Here is a 25549-nt window from a genome sequence, read left to right as displayed (position 1 = left end):
GAGGGAGGTTGAGCCCACCGGGGAGAAATGGGGGGACCACGAGGAGTGTGGGGACATGGAGACTGGGGGGCACCGAGAGATGGAGGAAGGTCCGAGGGACAGGGAGGCACCAAGCAGCGGGGGATAAGGAGACTCCAGGGAAAGCAAGAGGAGAGAGGTGGCTATGGGTCGACCAGCAGAACAAGGTGGGCACCGAGGGCACTGGGAGGGCACTGGGGAACCAGAGCCACTGCCCATCACTCCCAACTTCTCCGCAGGTTCTACCTCCACCCCGAGCTGTCCAAGGACCTGGTGGGCACACACCCGCCCGGGGCGCACAGCCTGGTCGCCGTGTCTGTAGGTGAGGTGGGGGGAGTGGGCTTCCCCCTCTTCTGGCCCCCGGGGGAGGTCTCCCTGGGCTCGTCGGTGCCTGACACCAGCCCCTCAAGCCACGTCGCAGGCAGCGATGCCTCAGGCACCTCAGACAATCGCCCTATTCTTGCAAAGGACAGTGGCTCCTTTCTGTCTCAGGGCACCCGCGGCCAGGAGGTACAGGGCACCAGGCTGCCCACCACTGCCCTCGGGGGGCAGCCAGGGCTTGGGGCATCCCAAAAGTGCCCATATGGTGTTGGTGGAGTTAGTTAGTGCCTCTTCCAAGAGGCATGTCCTACAGAGTGGTTGCAAGAGGGACCCAAACCACACTGATTTCCTTCTCCTGCTGTGTGTAATTGTGCTCTGCGTGTGACTCACCACTCACACAGCTGTGGCCATCACTTCCCCAGAGGGGCTGCCCAGCCCAGTCAGGTGCAGAGCCCACTGTGGCGTGGGGGTCCCTTGGCACAGCCCTTCCTGGTCCCCTTCTTTGCTCATGGCTCCTCTGATCCCAGGTTATTTCCTTGAAGACTTTGTGGACATGTTGTGCAATCAGAAACTTCACCAATCCTGGGAGCTGCTCTTCCATCACTCTGTGGTGAGTTCACCAGCACATGCACCACCAGGGAGGCTGGGGCTGGGGGACATGAGTGGGGCTCCTGCTGCTGTTAGTGTGGGTATTTGCTGCCTGTTACAAAAATCTGACAGATTTTTCTGCCTGGGGAGGGGAGCCCAGACTGCAGGACACACATACTCTCTGAGGATCTGCAGAAAGACACCCAGGGATTGGGTAGGAAAAGAACACGTGTACACAGCATAGGGCAAAGAGGGCTGGGCTGGGGGGGCTGATCCATAACAGTGATGTGGTCAGGCTGTGACCCAGGTGTCCACACTGGCAGCACAGCTCCTGTTGGCTCTCAGCCACTTGAGCATTTGCCAGGAAGGGCTGCACAGCCCCTGCTTCCACCTCACACTCCCCGAGGTGCTTTCCCATCATCTGGGGCTGGGGTGGCTGGAGCAGCTGTGGTGCAGGACCCCCCACACCAGTGCCTTCTGGCTGCACCCAGCATGGCTTTCTCTTTGATCACCTCCGATGTCCAGACACTGGAGTGTTTTTCCAACCTAAACAATTCTATGTTTCTAAGACTGGGGATGCTGCAGGGCTGGGGGGTCACACAGCCTGGAGCTGAGTAGCAGAGACACTGTGGGGTATGGGGAGGCAGAGGGGTGTGCAAGGCCTGGGGTGGGGGACAGGGACAGCGCTGAGACCTACCTGGGATGAGACAGGGGAGGCAGTGGTCAGACCTGCTCTCTCACAGAGCCCAGTGAACCAAAAGTTCATCTCCACAATAGAGTTAATTCGAGCCAAGACAGTGACTTAACAGGGAGCAGATAATCTCATTACAGAGCCCGTACAGAGAACAGCATTAATGGCATAAACCAAAGAAAGGACTGAGTGTGCTGGAGTGTGGGCAGGCAGAGCCTGTATCCCTGCCTGGCAGGGAGGGTGCGGGGCAGGAATCGCCCGCTCTGCCCCCAAGAGCCCTGTCCTCTGCTGCAGCACCCAGCAACCCCAGGGAGCTTCAGGCCACCCTCAGGGCATCCCACGGGGCTCTCTGATACACCAAAGCCTCTTAATCCCTGCAGCATGCCCGGGAGAATCCCAGAGCCAGCTCCAACTGTAGCCCTGGGCTACACGTCTCCCTTCCTGCCTATTCACTGTGTGTGGAAAAACCTGCTGGGCCACACCCGACTGCATTCCCTAGGCCACAAAACCAGGGTTAGGTCAGGCTGCTTTGTCTCCTCTGCCAACCTGGAGCTTATAGAATTGTTTTCCTTCTCCTCCCACTGGAACAAAAAAAAAACACTCAGGTTTCATGCAAAGGTCGAAAAGGCTTTACTTTATTCCTGAGGCTGCAGCACTGGCCGGAGGCTTTGATGCTGCAGAGATGTGTGGGGTGATGACCAGCGGCCTGGCACTGCTGTAATAATCCTTTCCACCTCTGCTCCGTGCTGTGCCCCAGCCTAGAAGGTTCCAGCTGTCAGCAGCCGAGAACAACCAGCCTCTCTTCCTCCTCCTTTCCAGGTGATTGTTTGCTTTGGAATTGCTGTGCTGCTCCATCAGTACGTCGGCTTTGCCCTCGTGGCTCTGCTGGTGGAGATCAACTCCATCTTCCTCCACCTGCGGCAGATCCTTCTCATGGCCAACCTGGTGCACACCACCTGCTACCGCCTCAACAGCATCGTCAACCTGGGCACCTACGTGGTGTTTCGCATCGCCACGCTGGCCTGGATGACCCGCTGGCTCTTCCTCAACCGACAGAACGTGCCCCCGGTGACGTACGCGGTGGGCATGGTGGGCATGGCAATCATGACACCCATGAACATCATCCTCTTCTACCGCCTGCTGCGCAGTGACTTCCTCAGATCCAGCCGGGACGTGCAGCGGGAGAAGGAACAATAGCCCCCCCCTTCCCTGCGGGGTCAGGGGGATGAGCTGCTCTGAACCCACAGCAAAGCACGGTGGAGGGTGAATGTGGCTGTTTCAATACCTTGTGTGGAGGGCCTGCACTAACAGAGCATCCAGGCTTTTCTTGTGGCTGAAGGTTCTGGGCCCTGCACGACAGAGAAGGTGCTCATGGAACAGGCACTGTGGCTCTGCTCCCCAAAGACCTTTGGATGACGTGGTTGAACAAGTGGGAGCTGCTCAGAGAAGCCTCGACAGCTCTCACAGCTCCCCGGGGCACCACCGAGATGAGAAGGGAGCAGTGGAGCACTGTTTCCCCACTGCTCCTCTGGACATCCAGACACCACAGTGTGTTTCTAACCCCGTCAGTGCTGCAGCCCCCAGCGTCCCATCAGTCACAGGACACTGCATCCTTTGTGGCACTTCCCATGGGAGCACCACCAGGAAAGAAGGCCTTCGAGGCCAGTAAAAGCCAAATCCTGCACTGATGGACCCTCCCCGAGGAGATTGTCCCAGGTGGGTGATGGAGGGAGAGGCTGAGACCTGGCTGGGTGGGCTGCTGCCCACGGTGGTGTCCAGGTCAGGGGGAAAACACTGGGCAGTGGGTGCTACAGCACCACCCTCTTGTGAAAACTGGAACATTTTTCATGTTGTTTTGTCTCACATAGTTGAAGTGCCCTTAAACAAGCTTGGGAGAGTGCAAGTTGCTGGAAGGATGATGTTATGTGATGGCCACTTCCCACAGATGTGGAGTTTTCAGGCATAGGCACCTTTAGGATTTAGACATCTGTTAGGAATGACAAGTTGTGCTGCAGAGCCCGACACTTACCCACCAGCAAAGGCTCTTACTAACACCAGCTTTTAATAAATGGCTGTAAATGAAATGGCTTGAGGGGAAGGGACTTAGAGGAAAAAAGGACTCAGCATCACAGCCCACTCCAGGGGTGTCACTGCTCAGCACAGTCCTTATCCCATGTCTCCTTGCCATGGAGGGAAAATACACTGCACATTGGCACACTCTACCTCTCTTGGGTTTTTTTTCCCCCCTCTCTCCTTTCTGTGGAGGAAGATGAAGGTTTCTCCTGTTCCTGCTGATGTTCTCCTGCCCTCCTAGGCAAGGGAAGGCTGCGCTTTCCTTGGAGCTGGCAATAGGGAGGCTGGATGGTGGCAGGATGGGAGCCAGCCCCGCTGTGGCCCTGCCTTTAGCCCTCCTGCACCGAGTCACCTGTGGGGTCAGGGTGGTGCTGGCTCTGAGCCAGGGCAGGCTCTGGGCTGAGCACCCAGCCCGTGGCTTCGCTGCTTCCATTCCCCCTGAGGGATGCTGGCTTGCAGCAAAGCTTCCTGCCTTCTCACAGAATCATTTAGGTTGGAAAAGACCTCCGAAACCATCGAGTCCAACCTATGACCAAACACCAGCACATCAACTAGACCACGGCACCAAGTGCCACATCCAGTCTCTCCTTAAACACCTGCAGGGATGGTGACTCCACCACCTCCCTGGGCAGCCCATTCCAATGTATAATCACCCTTTATGTGAAGAATTTCTTCCTTATGTCCAACCTAAACCTCCTGTGACACAGCTTGAGGCTATGTCTTCTTGTCCTATTGCTGGTTCCCTGGGAGCAGAGTCTGACTCCCACCTGGCTCCACCCTCCTGTCAGGGAGCTCTAGAGAGCAAGAAAGTCCCCCCCTCAAGCCCCCTTTTATCCAGGCTGAGCCCCTTCAGCTCCCTCAGCCTCTTCTTACAGGACTTGTGCTCCAGACCCTTCCTCAGCTACATTGCCCTTCTCTGCATATGCTCCAGCACCTCAATGTCCTTCCTGAATCGAGGGACCAGAGCAGGACACAGCACAGCATAACTATTTCCATTTCATTTCCTCTGCCTGTCCCTGGAGGCTCCCTAGGACAAGGAATCAGAATTTTTAAATATATTTTACTCCACGTTTCCCTTTCACCACAAATTCTCACACACTGAACTGTTCCCTAGCAGCCCAGCACTGTGTATGTAACGAGATCATCCCACTTGGAGTTACGTGTACCAGTTTGGAGAAATCCACTGCATGAGTTGTGCTTCCTGTGTGGCAAATAAGCTTTAACACAAATTCCCTCATTTGGCTTGAAAAGCCTGGGGACAAGCTGGCACAAGGAACTGCTCGAGAGAGGGTTTTGAGGAGGGAGACACATTCCTGCTGGGCAGGGAAAGACGAGTGATCCATGGACAGTGGGAGACAATGCACAGCCAAAGCCGCTTACGTTTCTATTTGTGGAGAGCACAGGGAAAGCTTCCAGGTGCTGCAGACACCTACTCCACGTTTGGGGTTGTCACCTCAAGTGGTGTTTAGGTGCAGTGTGCTGCTCACAGCTCCCAGCTAGAGCGGAATTGTCATCCAGGCATTTGGTTTGACCTGTTTATGCCCAGTTTTCCCGGAGCTGCTCTGCTGATCTGTGCCCTGCCCTCCGGCCTCTGCCCACACCAGGAAAGTTTCTCAAGGCCTGGATTGTGTTGCCACATTCCTGCTGTCACATGGATGTTGTGAACCCCAGGCACGTGGGGTTGGGGGTCAGGGGAGCCTGTTTTTGGAGCCTGTAATCCACCGTGATTTTCCCGCAGGGCTGAGGTGGAACAAGCAGCAGCTTTGCATGTCACTGAGGTCGGACATGGGGATACCCTGTGCTTGTCCATCCTGATGAAAAGCACCACAGCCTTAGCTTGAAGGGTTTTGGGAAGGACCTACCCCTCCCTTGCCCTCATTCAGGGGATCATGGGGCTGGAGGGAGCTTCTGTCAGGGAAACACCCCCTAGCCTTCCACCCACTCACAGCCCCTTCAGCCACATCCAATGGGCGATATCCCCCCAAAACAGCCCCCTGTCCCCACGGGGACCCCCAGGGGACCCTCCATCCTGGTGGGGTGTGAGTGCCCAGCTGCTGGGTGACCCGTGACAACACATTAAACCCAATTCTGTGCCTACAGCGAGCTGAGCCTCGTGTTCTCACAGATGAGGGGCAAGCTCTGGGGGCTAGGGGGGGGCAAGAAGGGGGCACCAAGGTGGGGGGTGGCTACTTGCTAGGGGATTAGGGGCCATAGTATGGCCATGGGGGCAGTGCTGGGAAGAGGGAGGCATCACTCCCTGGGGTGCAGCATCCTCCTGCCCGCCGGAGGTAGTGGGGTGGGGTTCAGCCCCTTGGGGAGGCTGGTAGGCGGGTCTGCCCCAATGGCGGGGATGTTACAGGCCCGGGGGGCATGTCCCGACGGAGAATGTCCCGGGAATGTGCTCGATTGAGGGTCCCTGCCATAGACACCTACGGTGGGGTCCGGTCCCCCCGTCCGGGCGCCTGCAGCAGCGAGCGCCCTACGCCGGGGCGGGGTGTGACGAGTCAGGCGCTGTCCAATCAGAGGCCGGCGCGCGCTGTAAGGCGTTTCCTCCGTCCAATCGGAATGCAGCGTACGGGCGGACCCACATACCTTTCTCCTCCTCTTCCGCCTACAGTCCTGCTCCAGGCCCTCGGCCTCTGATAGGCCTCTCAATGCTGTCTCTTACGTTGCACCGATAGAAGCTGAATTGGGCAGCGCAGTGGCGCGCGTCCTCCCATTCCGGTCTCCGAGGGCGGCTGGCGGGGCCGACCAATTGTGGTGAGGGGAGCGCGGGGGGCCGGGCCGCGGTGAGGGGGCGGGGGGCGGCGGGGCCGGGACGAGGCAGGCGGGGGAAGGCCGGGGGGCTTCCGCGGCGTTCTCGCGAACCTCGCCTGAGCCTCTCAACTCCCGCAGGTTGCGTGCGCCCATGGCCGCCGTGTTCCGTACCGCGGCGGCTGCGCCGCGGTGCCCACAGCCAGATGGTCCGCTGCCCGACTAACAGTCCGAGCAAGAAGCTGCAGGAGAGGTGGGTACGGCCCGCGCTAGGAGCTCCCGCGGGGGCGGGGGGGCCAGGCCCTGAGCGCCGCCGCTCTGTGTCCCCGCAGCCCGCAAGTGGCAGCAGCTGCAGGCCAAGCGCTATGCGGAGAAGAGGAAATTCGGGTTCGTGGATGCGCAGAAGGAGGACATGCCCCCCGAGCACGTCCGAAAGATCATCCGCGACCACGGCGACATGACCAACAGGAAGTTCCGGCACGACAAGCGCGTCTACCTGGGGTAAGGGACGCCCCCATACCCCGGGATGTGGCACCTGGGGAACCGAGGGCATCCTCCTCTGATCCTTCTCTGACGCCTTGTAAGAGCTCCTTGTTGATGGTTTAAAGGGAGAGACCCTTCTCCAGAGGGCTCTTCCGTGTTAGTTGTAGCTCATCCGTTGCCCCGAGGATTCGGTGCAGAAGAGGATCAGCAAAGAGAGTTGTTGTTTTGAATTTATGAGAAAAAAACCCTCTTAATTACCCATTACTCTGGATAATAACACATCGTTGAATGACCTGTTACCCTTTGGAGAAGGGGCTCTCCCTGTCAGTTGTAGCTCAGTGAGGATGTCCTGAGGTATCAGTGGAGGAAGCTGTGGCTTTGAATTTGTGAGGAAAAAGTTACCCAGGATAATACATCCTGGAAAGGAAAACCCCTTCTCCAAAGGCCTCTCTTTGTCACTTGTAGCTCATTTGTTGCCCTGAGGTATCAGTGCAGAAGAGGATCAGCAAAAAGAGTTGTTGGTTTGAATTTATAAGAAAAAACTTTGCCCTGGGCAATACAGTGTCTTAGAAGACATTGAGGGAGAGTTTGAAGTAGCTGACATAATTTTTTTCAGGATTAAAAAGCATCCTGAGTGCATCTTTCCTGTTTGGGTACAGAGAGCTGTCTCGTACACATCATGATCTGTTGCACTAACTCACCATTACCCATAAAAACTCCAGAAACTCCCTTAAAAAACTTAATCTTTGTTTGTAACATTCTTGGAAGCCAAATCAGTAGAAAGCCTTTTGGTAGTGCAGTGCATGAAGCCCAAAGATAGAGTGGGAAGTTCATGGATTTGTCACTGGGAGCCTTTGTGAACAGGTTGGATGAGCAGTGCGCAGGAGGGAAGGGTGTGAAGGTTTGTGGCAGGATGGCTGTTCTCAAGACCAGTTCCAACCCTGGTTTTCCTCGATTTCTGACTGTAGAGCCCTGAAGTACATGCCTCATGCTGTGCTGAAGCTCCTGGAGAACATGCCAATGCCCTGGGAGCAAATCCGAGACGTTCCGGTCCTCTACCACATCACCGGTGCCATCTCCTTTGTGAACGAGATCCCCTGGGTCATCGAGCCTGTGTACATTGCTCAGTGGGGGTAGGTGCCTTCTTCCCTCATCCAGGGAGGAAAACTCTTGTGCTTCCACCCTAAAAGCCTCGTTTAACCATCTCTGGCTTCCCGCAGGTCGATGTGGATCATGATGAGGCGGGAGAAGAGGGACAGGCGTCACTTCAAGAGGATGAGATTCCCCCCGTTCGATGATGAAGAGCCCCCTCTGGATTATGCTGATAACATCCTGGATGTGGAGCCCCTGGAAGCGATCCAGCTCGAGCTGGATCCCGAGGAGGATGCCCCTGTGCTGGACTGGTTCTACGACCACCAGCCACTGAAGGACAACAGGAAGTACGTGGCTCTGGTAGTGAAGTTCAGTGGGAGAGGGGAAAACCAAACACACCACGTGAATTACCTGTGCACAGCAGTGTGTTACCTTTGGTTGTGTTGTGCTGAGCTACCTGTGATGTTGGTGGGGAGAAAAAAAAAACTTCCCTCAAGGATGTGAGGGAGAACCTGATTGATGTAAAGCTGTTATCTCTTGTCTTCGGGTAGCTCAGGGGCTGCCCCATCCCTGGAAATGTTCAAGGGCAGGTTGGGTGGGGCTTGGAGCAACTTAGTCTAGTGGAAGGTGTCCCTGCCCATGGCAGAGGATTGGAACAAGATGAGCTTTAAGGTCTCTTCCAATCCAAACCATTCTATGATTCATCATCCAGCAAGGGCAAATGATGAGCCCCGGAGGGCTGCTGCCCATTTAAGTGCTAAAACTGGTGTTTCTTACCATGCCATAAAGATGACAACCTGGATTATCTAGTTGGAATTTGAAATTGATATTTGTTGAGGATGCATGGATGTTCTGTGTCAGCTTGGACATGGAGGAGGAGAGGAGCAGTTGGCATTTTCTGGGCAGAAGGAGTCCGTAGTGGTCTCTAACAGTCCTGCAGCCTTTCATTCAGGCTAGAGGGGCCCATGTGCTACCTGTCCTTGATATTTTGCACGAGTGAGGGTTATTTCTGGTCCCAGTTCTCCTCCACACACAGGATGTCCATGCTTTGTCCTTCACAGGTATGTCAACGGTTCGACGTACCAGCGCTGGCAGTTCACCCTGCCCATGATGTCCACCCTGTACCGTTTGGCCAACCAGCTGCTTACTGACCTTGTGGATGACAACTACTTCTACTTGTTTGACCTGAAAGCTTTCTTCACCTCCAAGGCACTGAACATGGCTATTCCTGGAGGTCCCAAGTTTGAGCCCCTTGTTAGAGACATCAATCTTCAGTAAGTGTTGGGTTTAGGAGAGAGAGAGAAGTGGTTATCTAGGAAAGGGTATTTCCAGGCACAAACTGCCTCTCTGTCCCCCTCAGTGCTTGTATAACAGCATATTTTTGTCTCGTTTAAGGGATGAAGACTGGAATGAATTTAATGACATCAACAAAATTATCATCAGGCAGCCCATCAGGACAGAGTACAAAATTGCTTTCCCGTACCTGTACAATAACCTGCCACACCACGTCCACCTCACCTGGTAAGTGCAGCAGCCCCCAGAGCCAGGAGAGAAGGGGAAGGCTGTCAGGATGCTCTAATGTGTGTTTTGTGTTGTAGGTATCATACTCCAAACGTCGTTTTCATTAAAACAGAAGATCCTGATCTCCCGGCTTTTTACTTCGATCCGCTGATCAACCCCATTTCACACAGACATTCTGTCAAGGTGAGTCACTGGCCAGGAGAGTCTGTAGTAACCCCTACACTGGGGAGGTGATGGGGCTTTAGTATCTCGTTTGTAACCTTGCTTCTGATAGCAGCACACATGCATAGATATTTCGGAAGGTCAAGCCCTTTGACAGACAACCCCACAATTGTCATTTGAGGCTTTTTCTACTTCTGGAGTTGCACAGAGATGCTTCCTATGGCCCCTGTAGGATAAAGCCCAATGCCTAATTAACGGTATTATTTTAGAGTCTTCTGACAGCTCATTTATCTGTTTGGTTGCCCTGGTGTAACCTTCATGGAGCTGACATCTCCCTGGAGTTACCTCTGTAGCACCTATCTCAGGGTCTAGTAGCCAGAGTTTGCCTTGTTGAGTGCTTTTTGCTTCTCTGATACTCAACACTGCCACTTCCATGAGAGCAAAGAATTGTTTTCTGCTTGGTTAACTCAGAAAACTGAGCTGAAGCAACCAGGAAACACGTTTGGTGCTTCTGAATTTCAGAGCCAGGAACCGCTGCCTGACGACGATGAAGAGTTTGAACTGCCAGAGTTTGTGGAACCTTTCCTGAAGGATACCCCACTCTACACAGATAACACAGCCAATGGCATTGCCCTGCTGTGGGCCCCAAGGCCCTTCAACTTGAGGTCTGGGAGGACCCGGAGAGCTCTTGATATCCCACTGGTCAAGAATTGGTGAGTTCTTTCCTGGGCAAGGGACTGTTCTAGTGATTGTGACTTTTTGTCAAAGTGGTTTTTTGTTACTGGAAATGAAATAAATACATCCTGCTGTGACTGGTTTCTAGAGATTTTAGGAGAGTTTCTGGAGACTCATTCTGTAAGGAATGTGAGTTACCTGAAACATTGGAGTGTGGTTTATCCATAGGTACCGTGAGCACTGCCCGGCAGGCCAGCCAGTAAAAGTGCGAGTCTCCTACCAGAAGCTCCTGAAATACTATGTTCTGAATGCTCTCAAGCACAGACCTCCCAAGGCCCAGAAGAAGAGGTGAGTGGGGTCTGTTCGAGGGGGGATTGCTGGTCTGTGTAGGGGTTTCAGCTGAGTGTAGTCTCTGCTCTCTCCAGGTACCTGTTCCGCTCCTTCAAGGCTACCAAGTTTTTCCAGTCAACGAAGCTGGACTGGGTGGAAGTGGGCCTGCAGGTGTGTCGCCAGGGCTACAACATGCTGAACTTGCTGATCCACAGAAAGAACCTGAACTACCTTCACTTGGATTACAACTTCAACCTGAAGCCCGTGAAGACCCTCACCACTAAGGTATCAGTCCATGTGCTGTTGTACTCAAGAGCAGAGTTTACTGAGTAGCTGGTGCGGTAAGACAGGCCACAGTGCTTCAACTTGTTCAGTTGTTGTACAGGCTGATCAAATTGGAGTAGTTTCTTCTATGACATTGTTACAAAAATTCTGGATATTTTGTCTTATCCAGGAAAGAAAAAAATCCCGTTTTGGTAACGCTTTCCATCTGTGCCGAGAGGTCCTGCGGCTGACTAAGCTGGTGGTGGACAGCCATGTCCAGTACAGACTGGGAAACGTGGATGCATTTCAGGTAGGCTCTTTTTTTTATATTTAAGGTGATGAGGGGAAGTTGAGAGGAGGATTGGAATATCTTATATGGCAAGTGGTGTATATGGAATGCACAAGGTGACTGAACGTTGCAGTGTTATGGAGAAGAGGGGAAAAAAACATGCAGCGTGGTGTGAAATTCTGCTTTTATACTAGTTTATAAGAATTGATCATTGTATGAGTCAGCATTAGGAACTTTGTATGGCCTAATACACTGCTCCTGGCTGCTGGAGCAGTGGATGAGGTGTTTATTGCTATCCCTGACTGTGCTCTGTGTTTCAGTTGGCAGATGGTCTGCAGTACATCTTTGCCCACGTGGGTCAGCTCACGGGCATGTACCGGTACAAGTACAAACTGATGAGGCAGATTCGTATGTGCAAGGACCTCAAACATCTCATCTACTACAGGTTTAACACAGTAAGTTCCACCTTCCCACGTAATGGTGGCCCCACGTAAACTGATCAGCAAGGGGGGGATTCTGGAGTGTCAGTAATGACCTGCCCTTACGGTGTCTCTCTTCTTCCAGGGGCCTGTGGGCAAAGGTCCTGGCTGTGGCTTCTGGGCTCCAGGCTGGAGAGTGTGGCTGTTTTTCATGAGGGGCATCACCCCGCTGCTGGAACGCTGGCTGGGGAATCTGCTGGCCAGGCAGTTTGAAGGTCAGCATCCTGTAAATCCTGGATGTGGGAGGAGTGTGTGGTAAAGATTAATAGTGTTTACTTGCCAGCTATTCCCACTGTCTTTATCCATGCTGCATGTCAATCCCAAGAGCTATTGGCTGGTTTAGAGCTCTTAAAAGATCAGTTCCCCCAGAATAGATTCCAAATGGGAGTGGAATTCCCTGCTCCATAGCACTGTGGGGTCCATAGCCTCCTAATCACCTACTCCAAACTCATCAGTGATGTTGTGGCAGTGTAATTTCTTGAGACATCCTACACTTCCATGCACTCCTGTGTTAGGAAGAAGGAGGATCACTGCCCAGTGGTGTCAGAATTCCTGAAGGACTTTGGTTTTCCCAGGCCGTCACTCGAAGGGCGTTGCGAAGACCGTCACGAAGCAGCGTGTGGAGTCTCACTTTGACCTGGAGCTGAGGGCAGCCGTGATGCACGACATTCTGGACATGATGCCAGAAGGAATCAAACAGAACAAAGCCAGAACCATCCTGCAGCACCTGAGCGAGGCTTGGCGGTGCTGGAAGGCCAATATTCCCTGGAAGGTAAGTCTCTAGCTTGGCCTTTTGATTCAGTTTAACGTGTCCCAGGTGGAACTGCTCTTGGGGAGGTTCCCACTCCTGCTCCCCTCAACTTACTGTCCCTGCCCAGGTGCCAGGTCTGCCAACTCCGATTGAGAACATGATCCTGAGGTATGTGAAGGCAAAGGCTGACTGGTGGACAAACACAGCTCACTACAACAGGGAGCGGATCCGCCGCGGTGCCACCGTGGACAAAACCGTCTGCAAGAAGAACCTGGGCCGACTGACCAGGCTCTACCTAAAAGCTGAGCAGGAACGGCAGCATAATTACCTGAAGGTACTTCTGTCCTCCCTGAGGTTGCCCAGATTGGTGCTGTTTCCATGGGGAAGCTTTCACTGACTGACACTGGTGGTGTGGTTCTGCAGGACGGGCCGTACATCACTGCGGAAGAGGCTGTTGCTGTGTACACAACCACAGTGCACTGGCTGGAGAGCAGGAGGTTCTCCCCCATTCCCTTCCCCCCGCTGTCCTACAAGCATGACACCAAGTTGCTGATATTAGCCCTGGAGAGGCTGAAGGAGGCTTACAGGTAAGCAGTGGGAAGTGATTGTGATCTGCAGGGGCACTGGGAAAGGGTCCTGAAGCTGTTCTGTTATCTGTTCTCCTGAGATTGAGCATGGTAAAATTTATCCTGATGGACTAGTAAAAGCTGTAGGTTGTGGTACTACCAACTTGACTGGGAGTTCCTTGTGGACTCTCACTTGGGCAAAACTAATGCCATGCTTCTCAGCTTGGGGATGTAGATTGTGAAGAGTTACAGATCTTGTCTGGATCTGCTTGGTTGAACATCAGTTCAATGCAGTGGCCATTAGTCTGTTCATGTGTAGGTGCTGAGCTGTTCTTTCTTGCTTTCAGTGTGAAATCACGCCTGAATCAATCACAGAGAGAGGAACTGGGATTGATTGAACAGGCTTATGATAATCCCCACGAAGCTCTGTCCAGAATCAAGCGACACCTTTTGACCCAGAGAGCCTTCAAGGAGGTGAGTGTCTGGTGAAAGCCTGACCATGCTAAAGGTTATGCTGCATGCAGGAGCTGAATGTTCTCTTGTCAACTGTAAGCCTCAGTTTTTTCTCTTCTTTTTTATTTTTAGGTGGGAATTGAGTTCATGGATCTCTACAGCCATTTAGTCCCTGTGTATGATGTTGAGCCCTTGGAGAAGATCACAGATGCTTATCTGGATCAGTACTTGTGGTATGAGGCTGATAAGCGAAGACTCTTCCCTCCGTGGATCAAACCTGCTGACACTGAACCTCCCCCACTGTTGGTGTACAAGTGGTGCCAAGGTTAGTGGGGTCTTGGATTCCATGGAAAAGTTATTTTTCCTATTGCGGGCTTTGTGTCTTATGAGTCCCCTTGGGAGCTGAGGTTTTATATTTGCAACTTGCAGTCAACAGTCGTTACAATCACAGACTGTATTTTGTAGGTTATATATACATATATACTGGGGAAGGAGCATTCATGGTTGATTACATATTTTTGTTCCCATTTCTGGATAGACTGCAAAGTCCAGAGTCTGAAAAATCAGGCACTTACAGGACCTGACCGTGCCCAGGGGATGCTTCTGCACTCTGATGTGACAGATAACACAACAAGCTTGTTTGTCTCCTCAGGCATTAATAATCTGCAAGATGTTTGGGAAACAAGTGAAGGTGAATGCAACGTGATGCTGGAATCTCGATTTGAGAAGATGTATGAGAAGATTGACCTGACACTGCTCAACAGGCTGTTGCGTCTTATTGTTGATCACAACATTGCTGACTACATGACAGCCAAGAACAACGTGGTCATCAACTACAAGGTGATGGTTGCTGTCAGGAAAGGGGTCTGTGGTAAAAGGGACCCATGGGGTCAAGGATGTTTTGAACCCATGGGGGAGGAGGGAACAAAAGACCTACCAGAGAAAGAAGTGATGAGGGAGTAAGAAGAGCCTTCTGCATCCTGCTAAAGAGCAGCTGCTCGGGTGAAAGGTCTCTGATGTGTTGTGACAGGTTCTCACAATTCCCCTTCATTTCCTCAGGACATGAATCACACAAACTCCTACGGGATTATTCGTGGGCTGCAGTTTGCTTCCTTCATTGTCCAGTATTATGGGCTTGTGATGGACCTGCTGGTGCTGGGTCTGCACCGGGCCAGTGAAATGGCTGGGCCTCCCCAGATGCCAAATGACTTCCTCAGCTTCCAGGACATTGCCACAGAGGTGGCCCATCCCATCCGCCTCTTCTGCAGATACATTGACCGGATTCACATCTTCTTCAGGTGAGATCTCTGGGGCTCTGCTTTCCTCAGGTGAACTTCTGCTCTGGTATCTGCCAGCAGATGCTGTGAAAGGGGGAACTGGTGTTCTCCTACTCCAGGCTTTTGTTCCCTTTGCTAAGGAAGATCAGGAATATTTGAATTGACACTTCCCAGAACAACTGTATGTCCACATGGCTCCTCTTACTTTCTCAGTTTGCTTTTCTACACCAGTAGAAACAACAATGTCAAGAGTTCAACTGTTAGAGATTTGGTAAATTAGAGACTGGTGAAATAAGTCTTTTCTGGATTCCCAACAAGGGGACATAAAAATTAATGTCTGTTCGTGGAAAGTTAACCCTGACAGTCTTGGGTTGCTCTATGCTAACGAAACTGAAGCTTCCTTCAGTGGGAGGATACAGAAATGTGATAGTTACCTCAAAAACGTTGTGATAAACAGCTGCCCATTAGCAAGTCCTTATCTGTCTGGCCAGGCTGGTGTTCTGAGAAGTTAATGTAATTCCAGATCCTTTTCTCTGTGTTTCCAGATTTACAGCTGATGAGGCAAGAGACCTGATTCAGCGGTACCTGACAGAGCATCCAGATCCCAACAACGAGAACATTGTAGGCTACAACAACAAGAAGTGCTGGCCCCGGGACGCTCGGATGCGCCTCATGAAACATGATGTGAACCTGTAAGTGTTGCAGCCAGGAAAAAAAGGTGGTGGGAGGGTGGGAAAATTAGTTGTGATAAATAACTGTTGGAGGCTGATGGGTGCTCAGGATGAAGGAAGTGAGGGCTCTGTGCTGGAGTTGTGACAGTGAGTGGTGGGTGTGAGAGACTGTAGTGTTAGGAAAGCTGTGAGATGTGCACATCTTGTTTTCCAGGGGCCGTGCTGTATTCTGGGACATCAAGAACCGTTTGCCTCGGTCGGTGACCACGGTGCAGTGGGAGAACAGCTTCGTGTCCGTGTACAGCAAGGACAACCCCAACCTGCTGTTCAACATGTGTGGCTTTGAGTGCCGCATCCTGCCCAAGTGCCGCACCAGCTACGAGGAGTTCACCCACAAGGACGGGGTCTGGAACCTGCAGAACGAGGTGGGATGAGGGTTTGATGGGATGGGAGAGCTTGGGATTCCCTTACAGTCTCAGGAGGGAACTGATGGGCTTGTGCTCTTCAGGTCACCAAGGAGCGCACAGCTCAGTGCTTCCTGCGTGTGGACGACGAGTCTATGCAGAGGTTTCACAACAGAGTGAGGCAGATCCTCATGGCATCTGGCTCCACAACCTTCACTAAGGTAAGGTGGGAGAGAGATGTGTGACAAGAGCTTCCTGCAGATGCCTGGGGGGCAAGCTGAAAACTTAACCTTTCCTTTCCCTTCTAGATTGTCAATAAATGGAACACAGCTCTGATTGGCTTGATGACATATTTCCGGGAAGCCGTTGTAAATACTCAGGAGTTGCTTGATTTGCTGGTGAAGTGTGAGAATAAAATCCAGACTCGAATCAAAATCGGCCTGAATTCCAAAATGCCCAGCCGTTTTCCTCCAGTGGTGTTTTACACCCCTAAAGAGCTGGGAGGGCTGGGCATGCTCTCCATGGGCCACGTTCTCATCCCGCAGTCTGACCTGAGGTGAGCTGTGCTGCTCTAATGCCTGCATGGGTTGGGTGTTCTCTTAGATGCTCTTTCCCATAAAAATATCGGAGTGCTAAACCACACCATGTTACAGAGATATGTTGCCTTTACAGTAACTCATGGCAGTGACCTGTGAAGCCCTGTCCCCCTTACCTCACTCTTGTGCCTCTTTGCTCCAGGTGGTCCAAGCAGACAGATGTTGGCATCACTCACTTCCGCTCGGGAATGAGTCACGAGGAGGACCAGCTCATCCCAAATTTGTATCGTTACATCCAGCCATGGGAAAGTGAATTCATTGACTCTCAGAGGGTGTGGGCAGAGTATGCCCTTAAGCGCCAGGAGGCCATAGCCCAGAACAGGTCTGTTGCCATGTGTGTCTGTGTGTGAGGACAGGCAGCTGTGTGAAGTCTTGTGCTGTCTGGGGATTTTGGAGACCTTGCAGGCCTTGTGGTACCAGCCACAGTCTGCCTGCAAAGCTGCTGCCTTGCCTCTAGAGGAGGTGTGGACTCTGCAAGCAGCAAGTGCACCCGTGGCACAGCTTAAAGGAAATGGTATGGCCACTGGTGCCAGGGAAAGCTGATATCAGACCCATTTGCAGTTAGTTTTGTGCACTTACAGAGGCTTTCTCTTTTGCCTGTTTGATATCATTGTGCTCATAGTGCTCATAGTGATGGTTGCAGGCACTTTGCTGAGTGTTTGGCATTTTAGAATGTCCCCTGCCAGAGCCCCAAGCTCTGTGCTATTTCTGTAATATCATCAAGTGATATTGTTATTAATAATTAATGCATTGCTGTAAAATTGAGAGTAACAAAGTGTGGGGACTTTTTTCTTCAGGCGTCTGACGCTGGAGGATCTGGAGGACTCATGGGACAGGGGAATTCCTCGTATCAACACCCTGTTCCAGAAGGACCGGCACACCCTGGCTTATGATAAAGGATGGAGAGTCAGGACTGACTTCAAACAGTATCAGGTACTGACTGGGGATTTCTCTTCACCTGAGTATGAAGTTCAAAGATACCTCTTCCAGACGAAGTCCTTTCACTTTGCACTATTGCACGTGCACTTGTCTGTCTGCTGCAGGAAGAACTTAAAGCCATGTTGGGACTGGTAGAGGCTGTTGAGAACCAAATGCTCCAGAATTCGTAGCTATCCACTTTTGAAGCATTTGGATTGATTGCAGTGTTTGGGGAACATCACACTTGGCACAACTGCGTAGTAAGAAATCAGTTCTGGAGAGAGAAAAAAATGGTCCCAAACCAAACATTCAAAAATATTAAATTTTAATAACATTGGAAAAATGCGTTATTTAAAGCCTCTAATGATAGAAGGCCAGTTCCTGAAAGATGAAATCATCACCTTAGATTCTACCCAGTCTGAATTGCATAGTTGTACTGACAGAACTCGTGTTGTAGATGAGCTGTGTCCTCCAGAACTGAGGGCATGAGGGTTTTTTTACATGTTCGTGGCCATCATCGTCACCATCATCTTGGTTACCACACTAAGTGCAACCAGTGAAATGATGTGAACACCAGGCTGCTCACTGGTGCACTGTCATCTCCAGGTGCTGAAGCAGAACCCGTTCTGGTGGACACACCAGCGCCACGATGGCAAACTGTGGAATCTGAACAACTACCGCACAGACATGATCCAGGCTCTTGGTGGGGTGGAAGGAATCCTGGAGCACACCCTCTTCAAGGGCACTTACTTCCCCACATGGGAGGGTCTCTTCTGGTAAGAGAAAACTTCAACGTGGCCTTGTCTTGCAGTCTGGAGCGTAGTGCTCCTCTTCCAGGAGGAGCCCTGGGCTCAGGCTGTGCTGATTCCGTTGAGCTTTTGCTATTTTTCAGTCATCATGTGAGCACATTGTGTAGTTCAGTTGTGAGTGCACCTGGGATGAGGCTAGAGTTGAATTTCATGGAAATTTCTTTGCATGAAACAATCTTCTGTGCTCCCTGTGTGTTCCCTGTCTTTATTATATGTGGCACATGGCAGTCATCAGAGATGAAGGACAGCTAGTGCAACTAATGGCCATCCTTTCTAGGGAGAAAGCCAGTGGCTTTGAGGAGTCCATGAAGTGGAAGAAGCTGACAAATGCCCAGAGATCGGGTTTGAACCAAATTCCAAACAGAAGATTCACCCTGTGGTGGTCTCCTACCATTAACAGAGCCAACGTAAGTACCTCCAGTTTGTACCTGTAGGAGCTTCCCCTGAAATGAGAGCGTTTAATTGTTCTAATTAATCCTCAGAACATCTCTTACAGATGAACTAAACCTCCTTAAGAGGAGCTGCTCCATTTTTTAAACTTCACCAGTTGTGCTGTTGCGTGTTCTCACACCTGCTTTTCCTTTGCAGGTGTATGTTGGGTTTCAGGTGCAGCTGGATTTGACAGGCATCTTTATGCACGGCAAGATCCCCACCCTGAAGATTTCCCTCATTCAGATTTTCCGAGCTCACTTGTGGCAGAAGATCCATGAGAGCATTGTAATGGATTTGTGTCAGGTGAGCAGTGTGGGCTTGGTTTGTTTCTGTGCTGTGCACAGGCACTTCTCTTCTAGCAGGGCGAGTGCTATTTCAACAGTTTGACAGAGGAGGGAAGGAAATGGGATTTTCCTGGCTGCCTGTTTTAGTTCCATGTTGAGGACAGATTCTTTAGCTGGGTTGCTTGAACATAACTCATCTTTGCCTTTTCTCCAGGTGTTTGACCAAGAGCTCGATGCTCTGGAGATTGAGACAGTGCAGAAGGAGACAATCCATCCCAGGAAGTCATACAAGATGAATTCCTCGTGTGCAGACATCCTTCTCTTTGCTTCCTATAAGTGGAATGTGTCGCGTCCATCATTGCTTGCAGATTCCAAGTGAGTGTTTCCCTTTTCCCTCTCCTTGATCTTACTGGAAAGCAGAGCTGCTGAGCCTGTCATCCAGAGCCCCAAAGCCCATATCCCTTGGGCATTTAGGGTTGGTTTTCTTTAGGGGACACTGGAGGAAACAATCCTGCTTGGCAAAGTGCAGGGCTCATTTGGGTAGGTGGTTGCAGCACCTCCTGTCTCTGCCCTCTGCAAAACACCAAGACTGTCTTTGCTCCTGTTCTCTCCTCTGGGTGACCTTTTCCCTGAGCCCATTGCTCAGGAGCTCTGAAGGGTTCTTTTGGACACCCCACAAAGCTGAGCTGTCCCAGGGCCAGAATCTGGAGCGAATTCTCACTAAATCCTCACCACACCAGGAGAGATGACCCTCATGACTACACAACATCGGACTAACTGCTGCTTTGTTTAAACCTGCAGCTGAACCCCCTTGGTTCTGTTACCAGTCTCTGCATTTGCCGCATGAGGAGAGCAGCAGAGTCCATTTCCAGGATGGAATGGGAATAGTAGCTGGCTGCAGTGTCCCTACTTGGTGGCAGTTACTCTGTGTCAGAGACACGCAGCAACTGCAGAAAAGTTTTGTGCAAGATTAACTTGTTCTGGCTTGCTTTCTCCCTAGGGATGTGATGGACAGTACCACCACTCAGAAGTACTGGATAGACATCCAGCTGCGTTGGGGAGACTACGATTCCCATGACATCGAGCGCTACGCGAGAGCCAAGTTCTTGGACTACACCACAGACAACATGAGTATCTACCCATCTCCCACTGGGGTGCTCATTGCCATCGACCTGGCCTACAACTTGCACAGGTGAGATCTGCACCCTCTCTGTTCTAGTTTGTAGTTTTGTCATCGCTGGTTCATGATTGTTGTTAGTGCATCTCCAAACCGGGTTGTATTCCAGGCAGGAGCTGGAGCTGTGCAGTGAGTTGGATAGGGCATTTCAGGTTGCCCAGTGTCTGCTCATTCAATACTAATGGTTCTGTTCCCTCAGTTCATTAATAATTTATTTTCTTAGATTTCTGGCAGACTGTTCTTGGAGCTGAAGGACAGGCCTTTTTTCAAGGCCCCTACGAGTGGCAACAGCTTTTTCACTGGAAAATGAGGGAGGAAGTCCCAGCAAGCAGCCCCTGCTGCAGTGTGCTTGTTAGAGAAGGTGCAGCTTCTCTGGGACTGCAGCATGTCTATGCTGTGGCTTCCCACTAAGGAGATGTAGGGAAAAGCCATAGGTGAACAGCTCCCAGGGACACGACAGAAGTCACACAGCAGTACAAGTTGTACGTTCAGCAGGTGCAAAGGTACCTGGTTGCTGTGTGGAAGAACTTGTGTGTGGCTGTCGTCTCTTCATCTCACATCTAATGGCAACAACTTGGCCTTCTGTTTGTTTTCTTCTTTAGTGCTTATGGGAACTGGTTCCCTGGGAGCAAACCTCTGATCCAGCAGGCTATGGCCAAAATTATGAAAGCAAACCCTGCCCTGTATGTGTTGAGGGAACGGATCCGCAAGGGGCTGCAGCTCTACTCCTCAGAGCCCACGGAGCCCTACCTTTCCTCCCAGAACTACGGAGAGCTCTTCTCCAACCAGATCATCTGGTTTGTGGATGACACCAATGTGTACAGAGTCACCATTCACAAGGTGAGGCCAGAAGTGTGTCTCAGGGAAAGGACAGGGACTGTGATGTCCTGTTTTTGGGAGGAGGGGGGCGGGCGGAGGTTTCCATGCATGATGGAAAACTGGGAGTCAGCACATGTTCCCAGATTTTTGCAGTGTGCACAGAGCAGCTCTTAAAAGTCCTGGTACAGTTCCTGCTCAAAGCACACAGCGAGTCAGCTGTTATGTAAAGGTGTGGGCTACATTTATCTCCCTGTATTTCTCACTTCTGCTTATTTTCTCAGACTTTTGAAGGGAATCTGACCACAAAACCCATCAATGGAGCCATTTTCATCTTCAATCCCAGAACTGGACAGCTCTTCCTGAAGATCATTCACACATCTGTGTGGGCAGGACAGAAGCGTCTGGGACAGGTAGGGCCTGGCTGTGCTTTGGTGTGAGCTGGGGTTGGGCTCTGACTGCTTGGGACTAACTCAAGCAGAAAACACCATGAAGATCTTCATCTTCCTGCCTCTTAATGAGTTTGGGTCTCCAATTTCCAGTGTGTGACAAGTGCTCAGGCAGGCATGAGCATGGGATATAAAAGTGAAAGAACAAAGGCATTGCAAGGATTTGGAGGCTCTGAGGTGTAGAGACCCCACATCATCAAACAGGGCTTGAGGAACAGTGCAGTGCTCCTCGTTACACAAATCATATTGCACTTGGCCGTACATCCAGTGCAGTGAGGAGACTCTCGGGTGGCAAATCCAGGGAGGTGGAGTAGCCAGCTGTTTTTTCTGATCCAGTCAGGAGTAACTGAGCTCCAGGAATGGAAACTGCCCTCTGTGATCAGTAAGGAGGAAATGCTGGGCCTTGTCACTGGGTCTGGAACAAGCCATAAATTCCAGTTGTATTTTTAGAATTTGGTTTGCATCTCTCTGATTCCCAGAGAGACTGTGCTGTTAGCAGGGAGATATTTCTCTAACCCTGCTGTCTTTCTGTAGTTGGCCAAGTGGAAGACTGCTGAAGAAGTGGCTGCCTTGATCCGATCCCTTCCTGTGGAGGAGCAGCCGAAGCAGATCATAGTGACTCGGAAGGGCATGTTGGACCCACTCGAGGTAACAATACAGATCCTGCTCTGTGAGGATGTATAAAACCTTTGGGAGGTGACAGGACACTTCTGCATTCCTGTGATGTTCTGCAGTAGTTGTGAGCTAATTCCTCTTGATAAACTCCAGGTGCACTTGCTGGATTTCCCCAATATTGTGATCAAAGGCTCGGAGTTGCAGCTGCCCTTCCAGGCCTGTCTGAAAGTGGAAAAGTTTGGTGATCTCATCCTGAAGGCTACTGAACCCCAGATGGTTCTCTTCAATCTCTACGATGACTGGCTGAAAACCATCTCTTCCTACACGGTGAGCACAGATGTCTCTTCTGTAATTTTGCTTTGCTGCTGGTAAATGAGGCAGGAAGCAAGACTTCAATTATCCCTCGTGATTTGTTGTTTGGGAGCACTTAGCTCTGAATCTGCCTGGATTTTCCTTCAGATCAATTTCGCTGGCACTTCCCATGAAATGTCTGCGTGTCCAAACAGAGGAGAGCTGTACTAGGGCCTTGTATATTTTGTTTCCTTCTGTTTAAGTGCATCTTTTTTTCATCTCCAAGGCATTCTCCCGTCTGATCCTGATTCTCCGGGCACTACACGTGAATAATGATCGAGCCAAAGTTATTCTGAAACCAGATAAGACGACCATCACTGAGCCTCACCACATCTGGCCAACCCTGACAGATGAGGAGTGGATCAAGGTGGAGGTGCAGCTGAAGGATCTCATCCTTGCTGACTATGGCAAGAAGAACAAGTAAGCCACTGTGCAGCTGCAGTAATCCTATCAGCCTTTCCTTCCTGCTCTTAAAACTGGGGCACCAGTACTCCTTGTGAGAAGGACCTGTGGTAATGAATCATCAGCTTTGTAGGGAAATTGGTTTTTATTAATTGCTTTCTAGTAAGGTACGCAAAAATATTTGCACCAAATGTTTTCTGATCGAAGCATCATGTGTTTTGGCCCCTTCTCTTGTTTAGAAAGTTGTGGTTTCATTTTTCAAAGCACCCTGAGTGGATGTTCTGAGCTTGTGCCTTGATGAGAAGGGTCCAGAATGTATTTTCAAGTGCCTGACTTGAGTGGATTTTCTCTTCCAGTGTGAACGTCGCATCCCTGACACAGTCAGAGATCCGAGACATTATCCTGGGCATGGAGATCTCGGCCCCATCTCAGCAGAGACAGCAGATTGCAGAAATTGAGAAGCAAACCAAGGAGCAGTCCCAGCTGACAGCCACACAGACCCGCACCGTGAACAAACACGGGGATGAAATCATCACCTCCACCACCAGCAACTACGAAACACAGACCTTCTCCTCCAAGACTGAGTGGCGGGTCAGGTAGGAAGGCAGGCAGGGCTTGGGGTGGTGGGAAGGGTCAGAGTGCTCAGGGAGGGTCAGTGCTCAGGAAGGATCTGTGCACCCTCTGATCATCACCTCCTCTTTGCAGAGCCATTTCTGCTGCCAACCTCCACCTGCGGACAAACCACATCTATGTCTCGTCAGACGACATAAAGGAGACGGGTTATACCTACATCCTTCCCAAGAACGTGTTGAAGAAGTTCATCTGCATCTCAGACCTGCGGGCCCAGGTGAGTGCTCAGCGAATCTCTTACAGTTGTGCTTCACACTGCTGGGCACATGCTGGTCCTGGGCAGTCAGGAACTGGTGGTGAAGGGCTGGGAACCTGCTGCTGTCCATGTGAAGCCTTCTGTGCTGGAGACAGGCACTGGCAGTACATCTGAGCAGCCAAGTTCTAGCCAGGTCCTGATGGCTCCTTGTGGCCCAAGACTGTGATGTTGTCTAGTGAGAACTTGCCAGCCAGGAGATGTTCTCCTAGAGAAATAAGGAGTTCCCACTCTCACATGATTACATGGAGATCTCTACTGGGCCTCTAAGGCATGTGTCTGTTCCTAGATTGCAGGTTACCTGTATGGAGTGAGCCCTCCAGATAACCCCCAGGTGAAGGAGATCCGGTGCATTGTGATGGTGCCCCAGTGGGGAACACACCAGACTGTGCATCTCCCAGGGCAGCTGCCACAGCACGAGTATCTGAAGGTGAGTTGAGCTCCCAGGGTGGGTGGAAGGTCAATAACAGAGACCTGACGTGGTGGGGCAGCTTCCCTTGGTCCCTTGCAGATGTGGGACTGAAAGGGCTTGGCCTGAAGCCAGCCTGAGTGGGGTCAGGTGAGGGGAAGCCTGCAGTCTCTGTGCTTTTTGCCAGGCTTGAAGTGGTCCTGTTTTGGACATCTTTGATTTCTCTCTAAACCGCTGCCTTTTTGTCAGGAAATGGAACCTCTGGGGTGGATTCACACCCAACCAAACGAGTCCCCTCAGCTCTCACCGCAGGACGTCACCACCCACGCCAAGGTCATGGCTGACAACCCCTCCTGGGATGGGGAGAAGACCATCATCATCACCTGCAGGTGAGGGACAGGGAGCTTTTCTGGTGCCCCTCCGAGGGGGGCTGTGGGTGCGGTGCTTGGGAACATGCTGAGGTCTCAAAATAAAATTTGGCAGAAAGGGAGTGTTGGCTCATCCCTGGTTTCCCTCCTCTGCCCCCCAGATGAGTCTGACTTGTCCCATCCCTCCTCCCTTTCAGTTTCACACCCGGCTCCTGCACACTGACAGCCTACAAACTGACCCCGAGTGGATACGAGTGGGGTCGCCAGAACACGGACAAAGGGAACAACCCCAAGGGGTACCTGCCCTCCCACTACGAGAGGGTGCAGATGCTGCTGTCCGACCGCTTCCTCGGCTTCTTCATGGTCCCAGCACAGGGCTCCTGGAACTACAACTTCATGGGTGAGCTGCCCCGGGAAGGGGATGGGAAAAGAGGCAGCGTGAGTAGCCTGGGGAGGAGGAAATAGCTGCTCCTCAGGGAAACATTCCTTACCCACTCCAAAGCTTGACCTTCCTTGCAGCAGCTGGCAGGGATACCAGCAATGTGGTCTGACTTTTCCTTGGTACCAGCACTGGGATGTCAGTTCTCAATGATTTTTTGGTGGCAAGAGAGCAAACTGATAGAGAGGAGAAATAGATACTGTGTCTGTCTGGACTGTAGTGTCTGGTTTGTCACCAATGAATAATTAATCCCTGTCAGGCAGAAGAGATAATGGAAAATGCAAGAGAGAAGCAGTTCCCAGTAGGGAAATGAGGGGAGGTCCTGGCATGATGAACACCACAGCCAGCTGGAGAAGGGGTCAGGAAATGAAAGTGACAGACAGAACATTCGAGTAGAGAAATGGACTGTAGATCTCTGGGGGGGGGGGTCCAAGAGGTGATAATTTTGTGGATTTAGAACTCTCCCTTCTAGCATGGCCGGGCTTAAAAACAGATCCTGTGAGGGTAGGGAGCTTCAGGAGGATGGTGGAGGCAGGAGGGGCTCTCAGGTGGGTGACAGTCTCTCTCTTCCAGGTGTTCGCCATGACCCCAACATGAAATACGAGCTGCAGCTCGCCAACCCCAAGGAGTTTTACCACGAGGTCCATCGCCCCTCTCACTTCCTCAACTTCGCGCTGCTGCAGGAGGGGGAGGTTTACTCGGCCGACCGCGAGGATCTCTACGCCTAATCCTGCCCGCG

General features: G+C 51.6%; 2 protein-coding genes across 2 annotated transcripts; both read left to right on the top strand.

Annotated features, from left to right (window-relative positions):
* Nucleotides 1–27: 27 nt before the first annotated feature.
* TLCD2 (TLC domain containing 2) lies at nucleotides 28–3818 on the top strand. The gene is made up of 3 exons (XM_029961271.1): nucleotides 28–340; nucleotides 867–949; nucleotides 2438–3818. The coding sequence occupies exons 1-3, from the start codon at nucleotides 28–30 to the stop codon at nucleotides 2813–2815; spliced, it is 774 nt and encodes a 257-aa protein (XP_029817131.1). The 3' UTR covers nucleotides 2816–3818.
* A 2963-nt stretch (nucleotides 3819–6781) lies between these two features.
* Nucleotides 6782–25549, top strand: PRPF8 (pre-mRNA processing factor 8). The gene is made up of 41 exons (XM_018076715.2): nucleotides 6782–6946; nucleotides 7897–8061; nucleotides 8149–8367; nucleotides 9082–9294; nucleotides 9416–9541; nucleotides 9619–9724; nucleotides 10226–10416; nucleotides 10607–10726; nucleotides 10804–10993; nucleotides 11163–11282; nucleotides 11582–11716; nucleotides 11826–11955; nucleotides 12316–12512; nucleotides 12619–12825; nucleotides 12915–13078; nucleotides 13405–13531; nucleotides 13643–13835; nucleotides 14163–14350; nucleotides 14570–14808; nucleotides 15333–15479; nucleotides 15673–15883; nucleotides 15967–16083; nucleotides 16171–16418; nucleotides 16601–16780; nucleotides 17256–17391; nucleotides 17983–18152; nucleotides 18463–18592; nucleotides 18774–18920; nucleotides 19116–19276; nucleotides 19902–20093; nucleotides 20681–20918; nucleotides 21179–21307; nucleotides 21878–21991; nucleotides 22112–22285; nucleotides 22536–22729; nucleotides 23068–23307; nucleotides 23417–23558; nucleotides 23884–24024; nucleotides 24253–24392; nucleotides 24569–24771; nucleotides 25384–25549. The coding sequence occupies exons 1-41, from the start codon at nucleotides 6858–6860 to the stop codon at nucleotides 25536–25538; spliced, it is 6828 nt and encodes a 2275-aa protein (XP_017932204.1). The 5' UTR covers nucleotides 6782–6857; the 3' UTR covers nucleotides 25539–25549.

This window comes from Manacus vitellinus, unplaced genomic scaffold, assembly GCF_001715985.3.
Source record: "Manacus vitellinus isolate BGI_N305 unplaced genomic scaffold, ASM171598v3 scaffold_32_pilon, whole genome shotgun sequence".
Classification (NCBI taxonomy): domain Eukaryota; kingdom Metazoa; phylum Chordata; class Aves; order Passeriformes; family Pipridae; genus Manacus; species Manacus vitellinus.
This window is presented reverse-complemented; position numbering and strand designations above follow the sequence as displayed.